The following is a 17,610-nucleotide window of genomic DNA, read 5'->3' as shown; positions in this document are numbered from 1 at the left end:
CCTAAGCTCTGAATGCGTGACCTCTCCCACAGGCCCAGAGTCCCGGGCTGGTATCTTGACATGTTAGCCTGCCACCGCCTGCTAAAGAAGAGTGTAGATGCCCCTGAGGTAAATGAAAACATTTGGTTCTTGCCAGACCTGTTCACATCTCAGCTGGGCCACATGAGCTGGCAGGTGACGCGTGTACAGAGGAGAATCGGAGACCGCAGCGGTGGCCTACTTCTTTTCTTCCACATAGGCCATGCAGGCCACAACCCAGAAACACAGATGAATATGTTCTTGGCTCAGAAAACACCCCGGTGAAACCTACAAAGGCTGACCTCCATCCAGGTGAAATTCAGGCCATATCTTAGCCTTTTTATGCTTAGGGATCTGTTTCATTCACTACCTATGATAGCATAGTGCTAATCTGGGTCAGTATTTATTAACTGTAATGTCTTAAATTTATAAAATCCTCCATTTACAGGTTCATTCAGAAGCATTTCTGATCATCCTCCTTTTGCTGTAATTTTCAGAAATAGACTTGACATCGTGTCACCATCTCATATCAACATCTGCAATTACCAGACAATCCACATTAAGGTCCCATGGGGAAGTATGATTGCAATTAAAGGCGCAGGGCAAATGTTAATTAAGTAAACTACTTGGAACTGGAAACAGCGAATGTTTTAAATGTTTTTACTTTTAACCTTGCACTTCTTTTTCACTTCCATTTATATTGGCAGCCTGGTAAAATTATAGTATAATTTTAGAGATGCAATCAATGTTTTTTTTTTCATTCTTTGGTTAAGCCCTGAAATATTATATTATAACATCTACAATTTATTAAATATATCGTAAATGTTAAATTTAAAAAGTAATTTGCCACTACATGTTATTCATACTTTGAGCTTTTCAGCCACATAATGTTGTTGGTAAATGTTGGGATGTTCTCAACTTGACTTGAAGACTTGGTGTGGTGGATAACACTGCAGTTCATCGGGTTATTAAATCAGAGGGAATAACAGGCCAACTTCTGGCCATTCGTGTGATTGATGAGCCAAGCTTTATTTGCTGAGGCGGTGTGTTTGTTCCTGTGTAATTGTCTACCAGATGGCTAAGCTAACTGTTCTTAAATGCCTTCAGACCTGCAGGGGTCCTGGGTCTTAGCATTTTCCCTGCTAATGACATTATGCCTGCAAACATCTCATAGTTTTTTTTCCCCCTTTACTTTTCTGATCTCTAATGTTCAGGATCAAAATGGCTTTGCAAGGCATTTAGTTCAAATTATTTCCTCTGTACGATTGTTTTTAATTTGTACAAAGTAGATGTTTTGAAGTCACTCTGTTAGTAAACTCCTTTGCAAAAATGAGCCCACTCGAATTTGAAAGGGGGGGTGGGGGGTGGGGGGCAGGACTCCATTCTACCTGTGAGGAGTCAGATTGGAGGAGAAAATGGATCTAGGTGGCAGTGCGAGTCATCAATCACAGCCCCTCAAGGGGAGCTGCAGCTAAAGCTGCTCTGAAGTGCTATCTGTCAGCTGCTCCGATCCAGCTGGGGGACCAGAGAGGGGCCATATCGCCACCCATCAGCTCATACCCAGCACACAACTGCCATGTAAACATGTGCAGGTGCTACTGTCAAAATAACCCCTCTCCCAGTTCACTAGGTCACGCATATTTTCACAAATGGTCAGTCGGCCTTCTCACTGAGGACGTGTCCTCCTTCTTCTTCGTTGTTGTTTTTTAGAAAATATCTCCGGATGCTGCAGTTCCTGTAATAGGTTTTTGATTGCTAACAGTGTTGGGTGGTTCATTGTAATTTAAAAGAGAGTGCACTGCCTCTCCTGCTATCCTCCGTCCCTCCCATCCCAATCTTGAATAAAGCCACCAAGTGCTTCTCCGCCGATGTCGAGCCGCGTCTGTCAATACCTCTCAAGATGGATAGTTGTTCTGCATGCTTATTGATTCGGCACAGGCCAGAGATATAAGTATCATTTGTCATTTCTGGAATTATTTGGAGTCCTAGTTAAAACCCAGAGTGGGGGGAGATGGCCGTGCCTTGGGGGGGTTGGTAGTTGGTGGGGGAGTAGCGAGTTGTCTAAGCTTTGATGAATGACTGCACGGGTTTTTGGTTTTTACTGCGAGCGCCGGGGCCCTTTAGCTGCTATTTGCTTTCACCATGGTCCAAGAAAAACAGTGCGATGGGTCCAAGGACTGAGCAGCATCGTCCTGTCATGTACTGTAACACAGCAAGCAGGGTGGTCCAGGCAGAAGAGTCAGGAGGAGGGTGGGCCTTGGACACTACATGCTGCTTTTCCAAAAGACCCAGTTGGTTGTAAGCCGTCCTGCTGCTCTGTGGTCCCAGCTGACGGCCCCGAAACACATGCTATGAATTTGAATATTTAGCACTCAGAAACGACAAACAGATTTTTCTAGTTTTTCATTTTAAAAGAGCATGGACATAGGGGAAGTGGAGGGATGTTGTTTGCTAACAGTAGCTCCGGCGTATCCCCTGTGACTTTGATTATGTCCTGTTTTGGGCATCAGGCCAGCAGCAGAACTGGCTTCATTACTGTATGGATCATCTTTTAAGACCATTTAAGATCAACGAGAGCTATTGTCCACTAATGACAGAGACTCCAAGAAGTTCATTACACTCAAACCCTTTGATTAATTCAGCTGAACTGTCAGTTTCATTGTTACAGATATATTTTTTTAATCGAATGAAATTGTTTCATTTATATTTTAAAGTGCGACTTGAAAGTTGAGTCAGAGCGTTTTGGAGTTTGGTGAGGAAAAAAGTGTTTAACAGAGGAAAATGTTTAACAGCAACAAAAGAGGAGAGAAGAGAAACCTCAGACACATGAATGACAAGTAATTATTTCCCTTGTCCATCAAACTGTGTTTTGATGCAAGGATGCGATCAAACATGATATTAACAACTTCAAGCCTTCAAATGAAAATGATTCTCAAATCATGCGAAGCCCGAGTGTGAGCTTCTGTGTTGCGCTGCAGCATGAATCATTCATAAACATGCACACACACATGAACTCACACACGCTGGGCAGGGCATCCTTTTGCCTGACCAATATTATTGCCACAGCTTTTCAATGCTAGATGACCATTGTGTATCCATTTCCATTTTAGCCTGCCAAAATGTCTTCTCACAGCAGGAGAGGGATGGAGAGAGCGAGAGCGACAGCTTTGTATGTCTTTCAGTTTTTGTCGGTGAATATCCCCATACGCAGTGGGCTGACCAACTGCCCCCAGTCTCCCTGCATAGACGTCAAACAGGACGGTGCACCGGGCCTGCTATATTTTCATCACTTGTCCTTTCTCACATGGGCAGAGCAAGCGGCCACAAAGCCTTGAGAAACTGTCTGTATCCTACTCTCAAGTACAAAGAATTGCCTTAGCATTAGCAGCTTTACATTGTGCTGCGATTTCTACAGAAGCCTCATAAATCGCGTTTTAAAAATATATAAAGTTTGAAAAATTAAAAACATCATGGTGATATACTGTAATTTTAAACACATGCTTGCTAAAGTATATGTCATGAAAGAGGGTATTTGCATTAGTAGGGCAGTCTTCTCCATTTTGTTTGCCAGAGCAGTGAGAGGACAGACAACAGAGGCCCTGCTTAATCCCTTTGGAGAACTAGTGCATGAATTGATATATCCTCCTCTCTCTCCGTCTCTCTCCCCTCTTGCTAATGTCTTTCCTAGAACTTGAACAAACAGCCTGTGCATGTAGGACACATAAGACAGATGTTTAGGATTACTTTCACCTCATTGCTCCATTGTGTGCACTTTAAAGGAGCTCAGCTGATGTGGAATGCCACTCATTCAGGCTCTCTGCTCCTACAGGGCTCCTCCTGTTTATCAAAGTGCCATCTGCACTCAAGACAGAACAACACAATTTTTAAGAACGGGATGTTGGGAAGAATAATTTTTTTTCAAGCGAGAACAAATCTGATATTCCTCTAATGCAAAATGTATTATTATTTATTATTTTACCTTTATTTTTAAAGGTTAAAACCAACATGGTAACTTCTGTAACTAAAGACTGTTTGTGTTTAGTGTTTGTCCATTCATGTGTACATAACCCTAGAATTCCTATTTGTTTTTTTCCCTGTAAGGAAATAAAGCTAGCCTCTTTCTTCCTGCCTCCCACTCATCTCAGTTTATGTGTGTGTGTGTGTGTGTGTGTGTGTGTGTGTGTGTGTGTGTTTACAGATGTAGAAACAAATGGGCCAGACCCGCATTGATATTGTTGAGGGGTGACATTATCTTTTAGCAGAGCACTTATCTAATCTGGCTGCTGTGGGAAGCTGGAGGAAGTGGCTATGGGACAGGGGCCGGGGATACTGCATCTTTAATTACCATTGATATCGCAATAGAGAAGAGAGGGATAGAGGAGCGTAGCCGTCGGGGGGCAGGGGAGGGGGGAGTTGAGGGAGGGAGAAGACCCGTGTTCACTTTTTAATTAAGGCTCCGTAGTGTAACTCGTCAATGTACATTATTGGAAGAATGAACGTCAATGCCATTGCTTTTTCTCCCCCTCCTTTATCTCTGTCAATGATTCAAAGACATGATTTATGGTTCGTCTCCGTCTTTCAGGATCATCCATCAAGCGCTGGCTCTGCCGCAGCGCCACCCGTTGTAAATCATTCTGAAAGCCTGTCACTCATTTCCATTAACCGTTCCTCTGTCGCTCTGGTCTCCGCCTCCAACACCCCGGTGCACAACCTACAGCCACGCAGGGTATCAGTTCCGTTCCGCTGCTTCATCCGCCTACCTTCTTTTCAATAAATTAACCACTTTCTCCCATGCAATGAACAAAAAGGCTCTGCACTCGTCTTGCAGTCGGCACCTACTCCTCCTCCATTACAGCTGAACACCTTACAAATGTCACGCCGCTGACTCGTAGGCTAAATGAGGATATAGCACAGAGAAAATATTTTTGTTGCACTGACTTTTCCAGTGGAAATATTTGCACAGCTTTGATATGTTTGGAGTGCAGTATTAATGAACATATATCCCACACATACAGGGCGCTGCACCTGGTTTTATTATGTTTCTTTTATTGTAGGTGACTTGAGGATAATTTGCCAAAAACTGAACTCACAATAAAAGCCCATGTACCTAGGTTAGACTGTTCACATTGTTTCTTTTATGCATTCATTCTGAGAATTACTGTATTCAGTTTTAACAGTTAATGGAAACAATATTATGCCTGTAATTATTCCATGTAGTAAAAGCAACACTAAGTGGGCAGTACTGCCATTAAATGCTGTTGGTGTTCTGTAAATTCTACCAGTAGTTTAATTCAGACACTCTAACAATGACTGTAGTCTTTAACCAGTTTTTATAGAAACAGGTCTTATGAACAGAAATAATTGGCTCAATGGAGTGACTGTCAATCTCTTACAATGGTTGATGTGCCTGCTCTGGGGAGCCCAATTCACTGACTTCTTTTTTTATTCTAATCAACATCTAGATATCAACACAGCAGAATACCCACAAACAGCAGAAAGCCTGTTTTGAGGGGAAACTTTCAACTATTGGGTGCCAACACATTTCACTATTTGGGCAGCCATTGTTCTCAGAATGGGCTGTCAAAGTGACAATGCGCACCAGGCAAATCCAGAAGTTTGCACTTTTCAGAAAACAGCGGGCCCTAATCATTTTGTGGAGGACACTTGACAACAAATTTGCCATTAAAATGAATCTGAATAGTAGGGAGCAGGGCTGTTTTGAAGCATTTCTGCCTCTCTTACTGTTGCTCGTCTTGTCCCACAGAGCTCCAGGTTTGGCGGGCTTGCTTCTCTCCCTTTATGTTTGCCATGAAGCAGCCTTTGGTCCCACTAGAAACTGACAGTACCACGCTTCAGCTGCAAATTCACTCTGTAGCCTCATTGTATTTAATGAAGGGAAAAAGTGGCAATCTACTATTAATGAACTTGGAATGTAAAAAAAAAATGCCTCCCTTTGCTGAAAACTGCATAAAACTGCTTGTACAAGGAAAGCTTTGGCTGGAGCCCATCCAGAATCTAATGAAAGATCCATACAGGGACAGAGCAGGCAGGAAGAGTTAGTGAAATGCAGATTGTTTTAATAGAATACACACAGTCTCTTCCAGCTGCACTATCAGATTCATCAAGGCCTGACCTTGATGGAGGGCTGTTGTTGTATGGGAGGGCCAGTGTTTAGGGTTCATGCAAAGTTTATGATGCAAGCACTGTATGTAGTGTATATACGTCTACTGATCCCAGGGGAAGACTAAATGGAACACAGTCCATGGAGCAAAGAGTGAAGGAGACTTGCCGCTGGCAGTTTTTGTGATACTTTAATACTATATCATGAAACAGCACATGAGATCACATGAGGAAATAAACGACCAATTTAATATTAAACACAATTAAAGTCCTGGATATTGCCCCTCAGATGCAAAATAAAACAGAATCATACGATGAAGCAAATGTTTACAAAACATCAGACAATGGTTTAATTGGAATTGAAAAGCTCTTTATTTTGGTCGGTCTGGTGGGCATGAAAAACAAACAGCACGTCAGGCAAGTGTAGGCCATCATACCTTTCACTCTGTATCTCATAAAACTAGAACAAAGGCCTTATGTGTGCAAGGCAGTGGTCCTTTAAACGATGGCCCACTTTCCTCCCTGCTACCACGCAAACATTCCTGACTGACATTCAATCAGGGAAATTTGAACCAAAGCAAGATGGTCTTTTATTAGTACCGCCCTGTTTGCTCGACTGGTCAGCTCCAATATGTGAAGCGGTTTGAGTGGCACACTGTAAGATGATGTGTTCACTCTCTGATAAGGGTGAATGAGGGGTAAACTGCTATTCTGCAGAAAGGAACCATCAGACCTCATCATGTCGCTCCTGGAGAGCCGTGTCACGGGCTCTTCAGAAACCAAGTGACAGAGCAGCGCGAGGCTGCTCCCCTCCTGCTAGTGGAAAATACACTGGAGCTGAAGCCGCCCTGCTTCTGCTCTGCCAACTGGAACTTTGTATCAGTCAGGGCAGAAAAGATCATCTATAATCTGACAAATATACACTGAGGCTCTTCAGTTGTAACGTTATCCTACATGCTTGCCAAATTGTTAATATTTACCTTTCCTTGTTAGCAGAAGAGGACAAATAGGAGACAGTCATACTGTGTGCAGTATAATTTCAACTGCTTATACAAAACAGCACAATATAGCTTATTCAGCAGCCAGTACTGTAAAGGTTGTGTTCACCCAAATTACAAAAAACCATTATTTTAAAAAACATATTTCCTCACTTATCTCTAGTGGAATTTTGTTTGGCACTCACAGATTTGCAGTGGTGTAACAAGTACTCAGACCATTTACTTAAGTAAAAGTAGCAACACTACTCTATGAAAATACTCCATAATAAGTAAAAGTCCTGAATTCCAAATTTGATTTAAGTAAAAGACATACTAGCAAAAAAATGTACTTAAAGTATAAAAAGTAAATGTACATATTATGCAGAATGGCCCCTGTCGGTGTTATATCATTATATTATTGGGTCATTATTACTGCTGCATTAACATGTAAGCAGTACTTTAATGTTGTGGTTGGTTGAGGTGGAGTTCATTTTAACTGCTTCATATACTACTGGATAGTAGCAAATATTCAATCCAAACTGAACATTATTATCTTTGTAAAAGCAGAATTTCTGGTTGAGTATCAGATTTTACAGGTGTACCTAATAAAGTGGCCACCTAGTGTATGTCTTTTGTAATTTGGGTGAACCAACCCTTTAAAAAATGTCCTACATAAGACTGGTTCTATCCATGTATGTGATAATATCTTGTACACAAATAGCAAATATCCTCCTGGCTTTGTGTTGCAGATCTTGTAAAGGTCTATGAGACAGGATGGGAATGTTGTGTGTATCAATTTTTTCTGCCGGTGCTGATAGGGGACCCTTTGGTGAGATGCAACACCAGGCAACTACATGTGATGCGGCGGCTGTGGCACGTTCAAAGTGATGACTTAGGTGCTGGAGTGCAGATTGCAATGCTCTCCCACCGCTCACTTCCAATTAGGCAGCGGGCCGACTGATGCGTCTTGGAGCAGAAGCTTCCAGTAGGCATCAAAAGGAGCAGCGTCGCTCTGTGACATCATGGTGGGAAGTGGCTCCTGGAGCTTTAGGCAGGGCAGTCTGATGTGGCTCAGTAAATATCATGATTAGCATCCGTGCAACAGGCAAGGACAGACTTTTAGAAATTCCCACATTTGTATCATTACATAAAAATACCCCCGTAACTCAAACTAAACATGCTCAAAGGCTGTGTAGCTCAGACTGACTACCTTCGGATATTTCTTTGCGTTTGTTAGTGTGGTGATTGTGCATTCCAAAGTTCTCTGTGTTTTTAGTTAACAGAATGTTGGTTGTGAAAACATTTTTGATTAATTGCCATAATTATTGTGATCATTTTTGCCCAAATGAACAGCCAGATGGCAGGATATGGTGTCATATTTGCGATCCTATCATATTAATCTGGCTCTGGGTCCATCTGAACACATTGTGCCGTTTGCTGTGTTCACAATCTGTCCTCAAATTGTCCATGTCTTTTTTTGAGCTGCAAGTTTTTATTTGACTATATTAGTCTATTAAATATTAAAGTTGAGGGTGTATGAAAGCAAGGCATTTATCTGCATGAATAGCTTGTGTTTAGTGAAGTAAGTAATGCGCTTTAAGTAACATCTCCTTCATGCATACAAAAATTAACATGAGTGTTTCCGTCTCATGGTTTTGTAGTTGAAGACTCTGAAAGATCCAACAAAACCACTTTGCGGGGGTTCATGGCTGCTTTTAAACCGACTTTTCATCGTCTAATCTATGGATTGTCCTTTTTATTTTTACCAGAATGTGTACCACAATACTGTTAATAGCCATTTGATGCTAAATGCAACATGATATAGACTAAGTTACAGTGTGTCTGCATAGTTTAGAAGTCTGTTGAGAGTCATTTAAAAGTGGTGAAATTAAATAATGGGTCAGATGGGAACTAATGACACATTCCTATTTAAAAGCAAGTCAAAAACTATTTTATTCTGTGATATCAATTAACCTCCAGACAAAGTTTGTCAAAGGGAGCAGCCTGAATGTGATTGTTCTCTCTTTACTCTGCGGTGTCCTTGGGCTCGGGGAGACTGTTTCCTGACAGGGAACAATGAAGAGAGAGGTGTTTACAGATCTTTACAGATGGCTCCAGGGCTCAGAATTAGCTCTTCACCATTTCTCATGTGATTCAGTTCAGACTTAACTTCAGATGTGTCATCAAGACTATCATCAGGATGTCTGACAATGTATCTATTTGATCTTGACGTGCACTGCTCACCGAGTTAGTCAGATATCACTGTCAAATATTAAACCTTGTGACGTGTGTCTCATTCTAATGATAGCTTACTGAAGAAATCACATCATGGTGACTTTTATAATCACACCACACTGTTTCCAACATTGCAGGCACAAAAGAGCTTCACAACTTTGGAATTATGTTTTGTACACCAAGTACTTTTTGACTGACATTTCACACCTATTTATAACAACAGATGAGCACAGTGACTAAGTGTTTTTAAATGCACAGACACAATTAATTGGGCACATTGCTTACATGTGAGTGCAAACAGGAAGGAGAAACAGATGATAGTTACTGACACAGCCTGGAGATTGTTCAGTGATCCTGACCTGCGTTGTTAGCGTGTTCTCTGCCTATCCAGCAGGCCTCCTTTTTTTCCCCTTTACATGACATAAATCCGAGAGATGAAAATGTCATGGAGCAGGTTCATTTTGCAAAGAGGTTTTGATTGCCATGCACGTGTAATTGATTGTTCCAAGGACAGGGGGAAATCTAGAAATGTCATAACAGTCCTGCTTAGGTTGGTCCCACCACTAGGCAATCAATGAGAAGTAAAAAGAGATATTGATTTGCGAGCAGCAAAAACTGTAGCTTGAGACAACCGGAGAGCGCTGGGGAAAGTGGCACAGACGTGCAGACCTGTCACTGGCACCTATGAATTACCCAATCTTCTCTGAAGATATTGTTACCTCGGATACTCACAAAGTCCTGCGCTGGGTATTGCAGCTGTCCATTAGCTAAGCTTCTCAGGCTGCTAACTCTCTGTGGCTTGTCAGATTAATGAAGGAAATGTTGACCTTCCAAGGGATAAATGTTGATGTTCTCAAATTTACAAAAGTTTCTACTGGCATGTTAACATTGGAAACAGAATGCCCTTTTACAGCTGGCACACACATTTCTAACATGATTGACACATTTTGAATAGACTCACTTACATAAGGGAGAGGGGATTGTATCTATGAAGATACTAATGCTTAAAGTTGAGTTGTAAATATATTGTCTTGCAAGCCTTTAGCACCAATCCAGTTGGACAGCATGCTGCCATGAATGTTGCAGTAAATGTAATCTACTATTTCCTATGCAGTTAGCTGGTTTGTCTAGATGTAGGGGAAAAAGCGTTTTGGCTCAGAAACAGGCTGCTGCTTCTGTAAATCCAGGCCTTGCTATGCCAAGAGTCTGTTCTAACGGATAAAGGTTATAAACACTTCAACTGCCTGATTTATGATGGACACCTCAGGTTTTTTGACCTTTGCATATCTCTGTCTGAAGATATAAATTTGTAGTGACACAGATTGGAGGCTTTACAGCAGTTTATGACATGCTAAATCTCAGGCAAGGCATGCCAGCCTCTTGTTTTGTAAGGCTAGTTAGGCTGGGAGTTGCCTTGCTTGGACTCCGAGACAACATTTTCAAAGCAGCCATTGCCTATTTTTTTCTAAATTGTGAAAATGTGAAAAATGCCTGAGAATAAGCAATTGCTGTGCTTCACATTTGGTTTACACGATGACTCACCAATTCTTATACTTTGAACAATGATGTTTTATGAAGCATATCTGCAGTTTATTCTGTATTCTTGACAAACTTGTTTGTCATAACATATTGACCTTTTTGAAGGTGTTGTCTGTCTTTGTGGCATTGTCCTTGAATCTGATCTTGTATTAAAGAGTAATGCAGCTTGGCATGGCAGCAGTGCTGTGGTAGACCAAGAGCTGGCAAAGCACACTTACAAATGGTGTGAGAAGCAGAGTTAGAGATGTGGGTATCTTGGAGTGATCCCTGCCAGAAGGTTAATTGATGCCTCTGGATGTCTGCTACTTAGGGCATCTGATAGAAAGGCATAGAACAGCAGGAAGGGCAGCTGTTAATCTCTGTCAATTCCATCCTCAAATACTGCGATAAGACACAAACATTCACATTAAAATTGATGTAAGTGGTTATTTCCAGGAAAACAGTACTTAGCTCTTTTTTTGTGAAATGCACATTTATCTTGCAAATAGGGTAGGTGAAACTGAACTGCATGTATTGCTGAATTTTAAGCTACATAAAATATGCAGGAAATAGCCTTTGCATGGTGGTATGTACTAGGGATGAGCCATTTCTATTAAACCATCACTGGACTGGAAAAATGCTCATCTTCCCACTTTGGTGTACATTCTTACTAGTCCTTCAGTTTTAGTGACGACTTTGAAGAGAGAGGACATCAACTGGGAGCTTGTCATAGCCATTGGTGTTCTCCTTCACTGTGAATACTATATATAAGACTATAAATAAAACATACCTCTGTGCTCCTGACAACTCTCTCCCTTAGCATCAAGGGTGTTTTGGAGGCCATCACCGATCTTGGTTGGCCAATCAAAACATCTCTCTTGCGGTGGATCAAGGTCACAGCACACTGGGGCTCTTGGGTGTGTGCAGGCTCTTGTTCATGAGGCCCCATTCTCCATGTTTGTTTTGAAAGTCCGAATCCCATCTCCATCTCCATCCATTAGCTGGCAGGCAATTCACCTCCAGGGTTTCTCTTGAGGCACTTGTGAAATATTGATAAAAAAAAAAGTCTTATTTTCAGAAGTCAAAGAAGGGAAGATATTCTATGGGCCGCCCAGTGTGGGACTCCTGAGTGCTCAGCTTCAGCCATCCCCTCATGGAGTGCCCTCTATTCAGAAAAGAAATATTAACCATGTGAAATGCATAAGTGCCTGGACAGGGCTGTTATGTCCTATTCATATTTAACTCAGAGCACATCTGCCACGTCTCTCCCAAAATGCACATTTTCCAGCATGACTATGAGGCGGAAAATATCTCAAATATGTGACAACACTGACAAACTGTATTTATTGCAGGATGTCTTCAAAAGATATGCAAACATTGGTTGTGATATTGTTGCGTGGGTTGCCGGATGGTTAGATTTTAAATAATCTGAAATAGTTATTGTCAGAAAGGACGCCTTAATCTTCTGTAGCTGTGTTCATATTATGTTGAGCAGACCCTGCAGCCACATGAAAAACCCTCTATGCTGAGTCAGAGTTTCCACTAATTGGATGATGGGAAGTATGTCAATTAGAAATACTGTTGTTTAATTATCTGTTAATTGAAGCAATAATGTTTGTGCTCTATGAGTTGGGAGAATGAACAGGTGAATAATGAAAGAAGTAATTGCTGTTTATGAGACTGTCAGGGAAAATATAATGACGTGACAGATTGCCAGTAATTTTTTTTGAATATTTTTTATAATTGTCTAGTTTTAACACTGATAATTGAATCAGCTTTTCCACCAGCATGATCAACATCTTCATCAGCATCAGAATTCACATTTCCAACATATTTTTATTATTTAGCTAAATGGCTAAATGTCTTCTGAAGTAATGTTTTCTCATCTTTTTCAGTCAAGCCTTTAAATTTATTGGTAGAGCAATGCAGAGTTTGTGTTGAGCCATTCCTCACATGTGGCTTCAGGGAAGCTGAGGTGTTATCCAGAACAGAAGGCTTACATTTTCATTGCAGTTTTGAGGCATCTATAATCACTATGGAATAGGTCATTTACAATAACACTTAACAGGCCCCAGAAGAATCAATTTCCTTTTGTCACTCAGTGGCCAATGATTGTTGTAAACATCTCAACTTGTGGCCAGAAAAACCTTGGACACAGCACTAAGTCAATGGCCTGTCGTGAATCACATGGTGCTGTTACACCAGCAGCAGTCTGTTAGTAAAGACATTATGTCCAGCTATACTCTCCAACCTCCCAAGGCACAAAGCAGCCACCATTATGTTGTCTTAAATGGCTTCTGTGACTTCTCACAAAAAATGTATACTTGATGCCAAATGTGGGTTGTCTTGAGTATTGTACCTTGGAAATTAAATTATAAATTCATGTGTTATAATATCATTAATTTCCATGTCTCTTCCTTTCATAGTGTACATGCCTGATGAAGACGCTGTTCTTCAGGATTCCATCACTGAGGAAGACGGCGAAAATGACACTCAAACTGAAGAGGAATGCTCAGAGAAGACCAGCCCCAAAGTGTCTGAGGACAGAGAGCTAGACAACAAGAGCACTAACACTTATAGCAACCAGAACTCTCCCATTAGTGTCCTTTCCAATCAAGAAGCAGAGTTGGAGTCACACCTTAGCGACGGCAGTGACAGACTCTCAGACTTCAAAACCTCCTCGCCACCTGAGAGCCAGAGGGATGACGAAAGTCGCAGCTCCAAACATAAAGAGGAGACAGGCGGCAGCTTGGAGAAAATGAGGGCAGCCTATGCAAACTTCCTCTCTGATTCCTACTGGACGGGGATAGGAATGGACTTGAAAATTGGCAAAAACACCAGCAAAGCCAACTGTGACAGCACCAACGGAAGCACCAAGAGTGAGTTTGACTGGCACCAGGATGCTCTCTCTAAGACCTTGCAGCAGACACTCTCCCCAAAGCCTGCATCCAAGCCTAACCTCTTTAGCTCTGTCCACCTGTACAGGCAAACCACCAAACCCTGTGGCTCAGTGTTCACGGGAGCCAGCCGATTTCGCTGTAAGGATTGTAGCGCTGCTTATGACACTCTCGTGGAGTTGACAGTCCACATGAACAAGAGTGGACACTACCAGGACAACAACCACAGCAAGCAGAGTAATTCCTCTGCTTCCTCCTCTAAAGCTAGGAAACGAAATTTTCAAGATATGGAAGGAAAAGAGGATGCACAAAAAGTTTTGAAGTGCATGTTCTGTGGCCACTCTTTTGACTCACTCCAGGATTTGAGCGTCCATATGATTAAAACTAAGCATTACCAAAAAGTGCCTTTAAAAGAGCCAATCCCAGTAATCACACCCAAATTGTTGCCACCAACAAAGAAACGGGCCTTTGAAACAGTGAGACCTTGCTCCCCTGACTCTACGACTGGTTTATCCGGCTACACTGAGGCACAAAGGGCTGCCGCCATCTCAAATGCTAACAATAGTCGCTATGGCTATCAAAATGGAGCGAGTTACACTTGGCAGTTTGAAACGTGCAAGTCTCAAATTCTTAAATGCATGGAGTGTGGAAGCTCCCATGACACCCTTCAGCAACTCACCACACATATGATGGTTACTGGACACTTCATCAAAGTCACAAACTCAGCCTCTAAAAAGGGTAAACAGTTAGCGCTTGACCCCCTGGCCATAGAGAAGATTCAGGTTTTAGCTGAGCCTGCTGCCAGTGACACTGAGGGAGAAAAGGTGTCTCCAAAAAATCCTTCCCCCGGGAGCAGTGAGAAGGATAGCCAGGGGGAAGGTACATCAGACAAAATGGAAGAAACTGAAGCTAAAGATGACAAGCAAGAGAGTGAGGATCAAAAGGCAGGCAATGGGGCTTTTAAGTACCCTTATCTCCGTGAGGAGGATCTTGAACAGGACTCAGGAGGAGGAGGGGACATTCTTAAATCTTTAGCCAACACAGTGGCCTCTGCCATCAATAAAGCTCAAACAGGGACACCAAGCTGGAGTGCCTATCCGAGCATTCACGCTGCCTATCAGCTCTCTGGCATCATCAAAAGCGCCCCTCTCTCTGCATCTCCCCCTACTCAGCTAAAGCAGACATTTAACCACAAGCTGAGACCGATTGCCCCAAAGGGGAAGTTATACCACAGTGCTGTGGGAGTTGAGGCTCCCCAGGGACAGCATCAAAATGTGGACATCAAAAAAGAAAAAGTTGGCATTAGCGATGGTAAAGAAAGTCAGAATATTAAGTTTGATCTGGTGGAGAATGATGACAGCGATTGTCAGGATGATTCCTCTTCCTCTTCAAAGCTTGATGCAGACTGTGTGAATGAAGGGAGTGAAGCGATCAAAGGAAAGTTGAGCCCAGATTTCTCTGACAGAGGCAAGACACCGAGCCCCTCTGCCAGCAATGGACGCAGTACTACTTCAGAGCCTCTCAGTGACACTCCGGCTATACTTGGCATAAACCCTCTTAGTGCACTGCAGTCAGTTCTGAACAATCATCTGGGCAAAGCAAATAAGCCCAATAACTCAAGAGTAGATAAATTATCTGCTCACACTAAGTCCATTTTTGCTGACATTAACCGTAGCAGCGAGAAACCAGCTTTAATGCTTGGAAATGCCATAAGAAATAGGCCTGATAACACCTTCCTCTTTGTTAGTGATGACCAGCCAATAGACCTGACGAAATCTAAACACAGCAAGCTAAGTTCCTCGCTACTACAGCCCTCCACCCCGATACCACAGAAATATGCTCTGTCTGACATCGCAGATATGGTTAAAGTTCTTCCAAAAGCCACAACACCGAAACCCTCCATACCATCAAGGATCCCGACTATGAAACTGGAATCAGATGTCAGGCGCTTTGAGGACGTATCTGCCGAAATGTATTCCGTCCACAAGCGTAAAGGTAGACAGTCAAACTGGAATCCTCGCCATCTTCTCATCCTGCAAGCTCAGTTTGCCTCCAGCCTCTTCCAGACCTCTGAGGGGAAATACTTACTCTCAGACCTCGGCCCTCAGGAACGGATGCACATCTCCAAGTTCACTGGTTTGTCCATGACCACCATAAGCCATTGGTTAGCAAATGTAAAATACCAACTGCGGAAAACCGGAGGGACCAAATTTCTGAAGAACATGGACACGGGCCACCCGGTCTTCTACTGCAATGACTGCGCTTCCCAGTTTAGGTCACCGGGCGCATTCATTTCCCATCTGGAATCCCATCTCGGGTTCCAAATCAAAGACATGTGCAAAATGCCGGTAGAGCACCAGACAAAGGTAGAGGAGCCAGAACTGTCGAAGGCCCTCAGTGTCAGAGCCACAGAGGCTCTAGTCACGGAGGAGGACATTGACTCAAAGTTCAAATGTAAGCTCTGCTGTCGGACATTTGCAAGTAATCACGCAGTTAAACTCCATTTGAGTAAAACTCACAGCAAATCCCCTGACAACCATTCACAATATGTGGAAATGGACAAGGAGTAGTTTTTCATATTGTTGTCACTTTTATCCCTTTTTTATTTTAATACACGGGTCAGATATTTCAACCATTTTTCAATTAGCGTTGTGTAGTGTGCATCATTATGACGTTTAAAACATTTCATGGAGTACAGCAAAGACACACTGGTTAGAAATTGTATAAGGAAACACTAAGAGATACTTTTGCACCCTGCTCAAATGCATCACCAGTAATGAAATGTATTACTGCTTGAAGAAACATAATTGCTGATGTTTGCATGCGATAGCCCTGGCTATGACTACTATTTATTTGTATGATATGTCAAGTTTCAATTGTATTTCAAAGACAAAATAATGAACTAATTGTACTTTAGGACTTCTGTGATACAGTACACCTGCATAAATGTGCAGCTGTTAAAACAGGTAGCCCGACACATGATAACACACATGCAGACCTGTACAGTGTATTGCTATGTAAAGATGTTTTGTGTTGCAATGATAGAAGAGAAAAAAAGCACTTTAATAAATGTTTAATCACCAGTTTAGACTCGGATTCTGTACATGACTCAAAAATAATTAGGATATTTCACATGTAAATATATTTTAGAAGAAAAAAAAACTGTGTTTCATGCAACAAGGATAAAAGCAAGACAGATGATACCTGTGATACCGGCACCTTTTTTTACTTATTCAAATAAAGAGTTAACATTTGATAACAGCTTGTATATCTTTTTTTTATTTTCTCTTGAATTGTTTGCAGCTTGAGTTTCTTTTTAAAATTATTAAGATATTAAGATTTCCCTGCTTATCACTGAGATCAGTGTTATACACACTCATAAAATGATGGACAATACATATATATATACCAACAACTTCTACTCATTATGAAATTTTCACGTTATGCAAGTATCAGTAACATTTTATTAAATTATTAGGTAATTTCCTGATAATTTCCTTGGAAGTTTCCCAGAAAGAGCTAGGTAATTTGGTACTAGAAATACTTCCAATTAAAAATATTACAATTAATTTCCAGTGAAACCTAAAGAGTCTTTTAGTCAGTGCACAGCAAGTCAGCTGAACATGCAAAAATGTGAAATTTGTCAACAGGCAAGCACACAATTCAGTATATATGGAGCATAAAGTTACTAATAAAAAATTAATAATTAAATAATGTTTACTTTGGTTAAATTGAGCCTTTCTTTCCAGAAAATTCCTATTTCCCCTATAATTAATGCCAAATGATATAGTTCTTTCCAGCAAACTTCTAGGGAAATTATCAGGAAAATATTCAGAAATATGGAC

The 17,610-nt window shown here is 41.6% G+C and overlaps 1 protein-coding gene across 2 annotated transcripts in view; it reads left to right on the top strand.

The window, feature by feature from the left end:
• The window catches only part of LOC122883056 (teashirt homolog 2), a 99,734-nt gene extending 82,710 nt beyond the window's left edge, over positions 1 to 17,024 (top strand). For both annotated transcript variants that reach the window (XM_044211146.1, XM_044211145.1), the window contains one exon: positions 13,295 to 17,024. In XM_044211146.1, coding sequence (XP_044067081.1) covers positions 13,295 to 16,335 — 3,041 coding nt within the window. In that variant the 3' untranslated portion in view covers positions 16,336 to 17,024. The remainder of the gene's footprint in view (positions 1 to 13,294) is intronic.
• Positions 17,025 to 17,610: the final 586 nt, after the last annotated feature.

This window comes from Siniperca chuatsi, linkage group LG10 (genome assembly GCF_020085105.1).
Source record: "Siniperca chuatsi isolate FFG_IHB_CAS linkage group LG10, ASM2008510v1, whole genome shotgun sequence".
Classification (NCBI taxonomy): domain Eukaryota; kingdom Metazoa; phylum Chordata; class Actinopteri; order Centrarchiformes; family Sinipercidae; genus Siniperca; species Siniperca chuatsi.
Note: the sequence above shows the minus strand (reverse complement) of the source record. Positions and strands in the feature narration are given on the sequence as shown.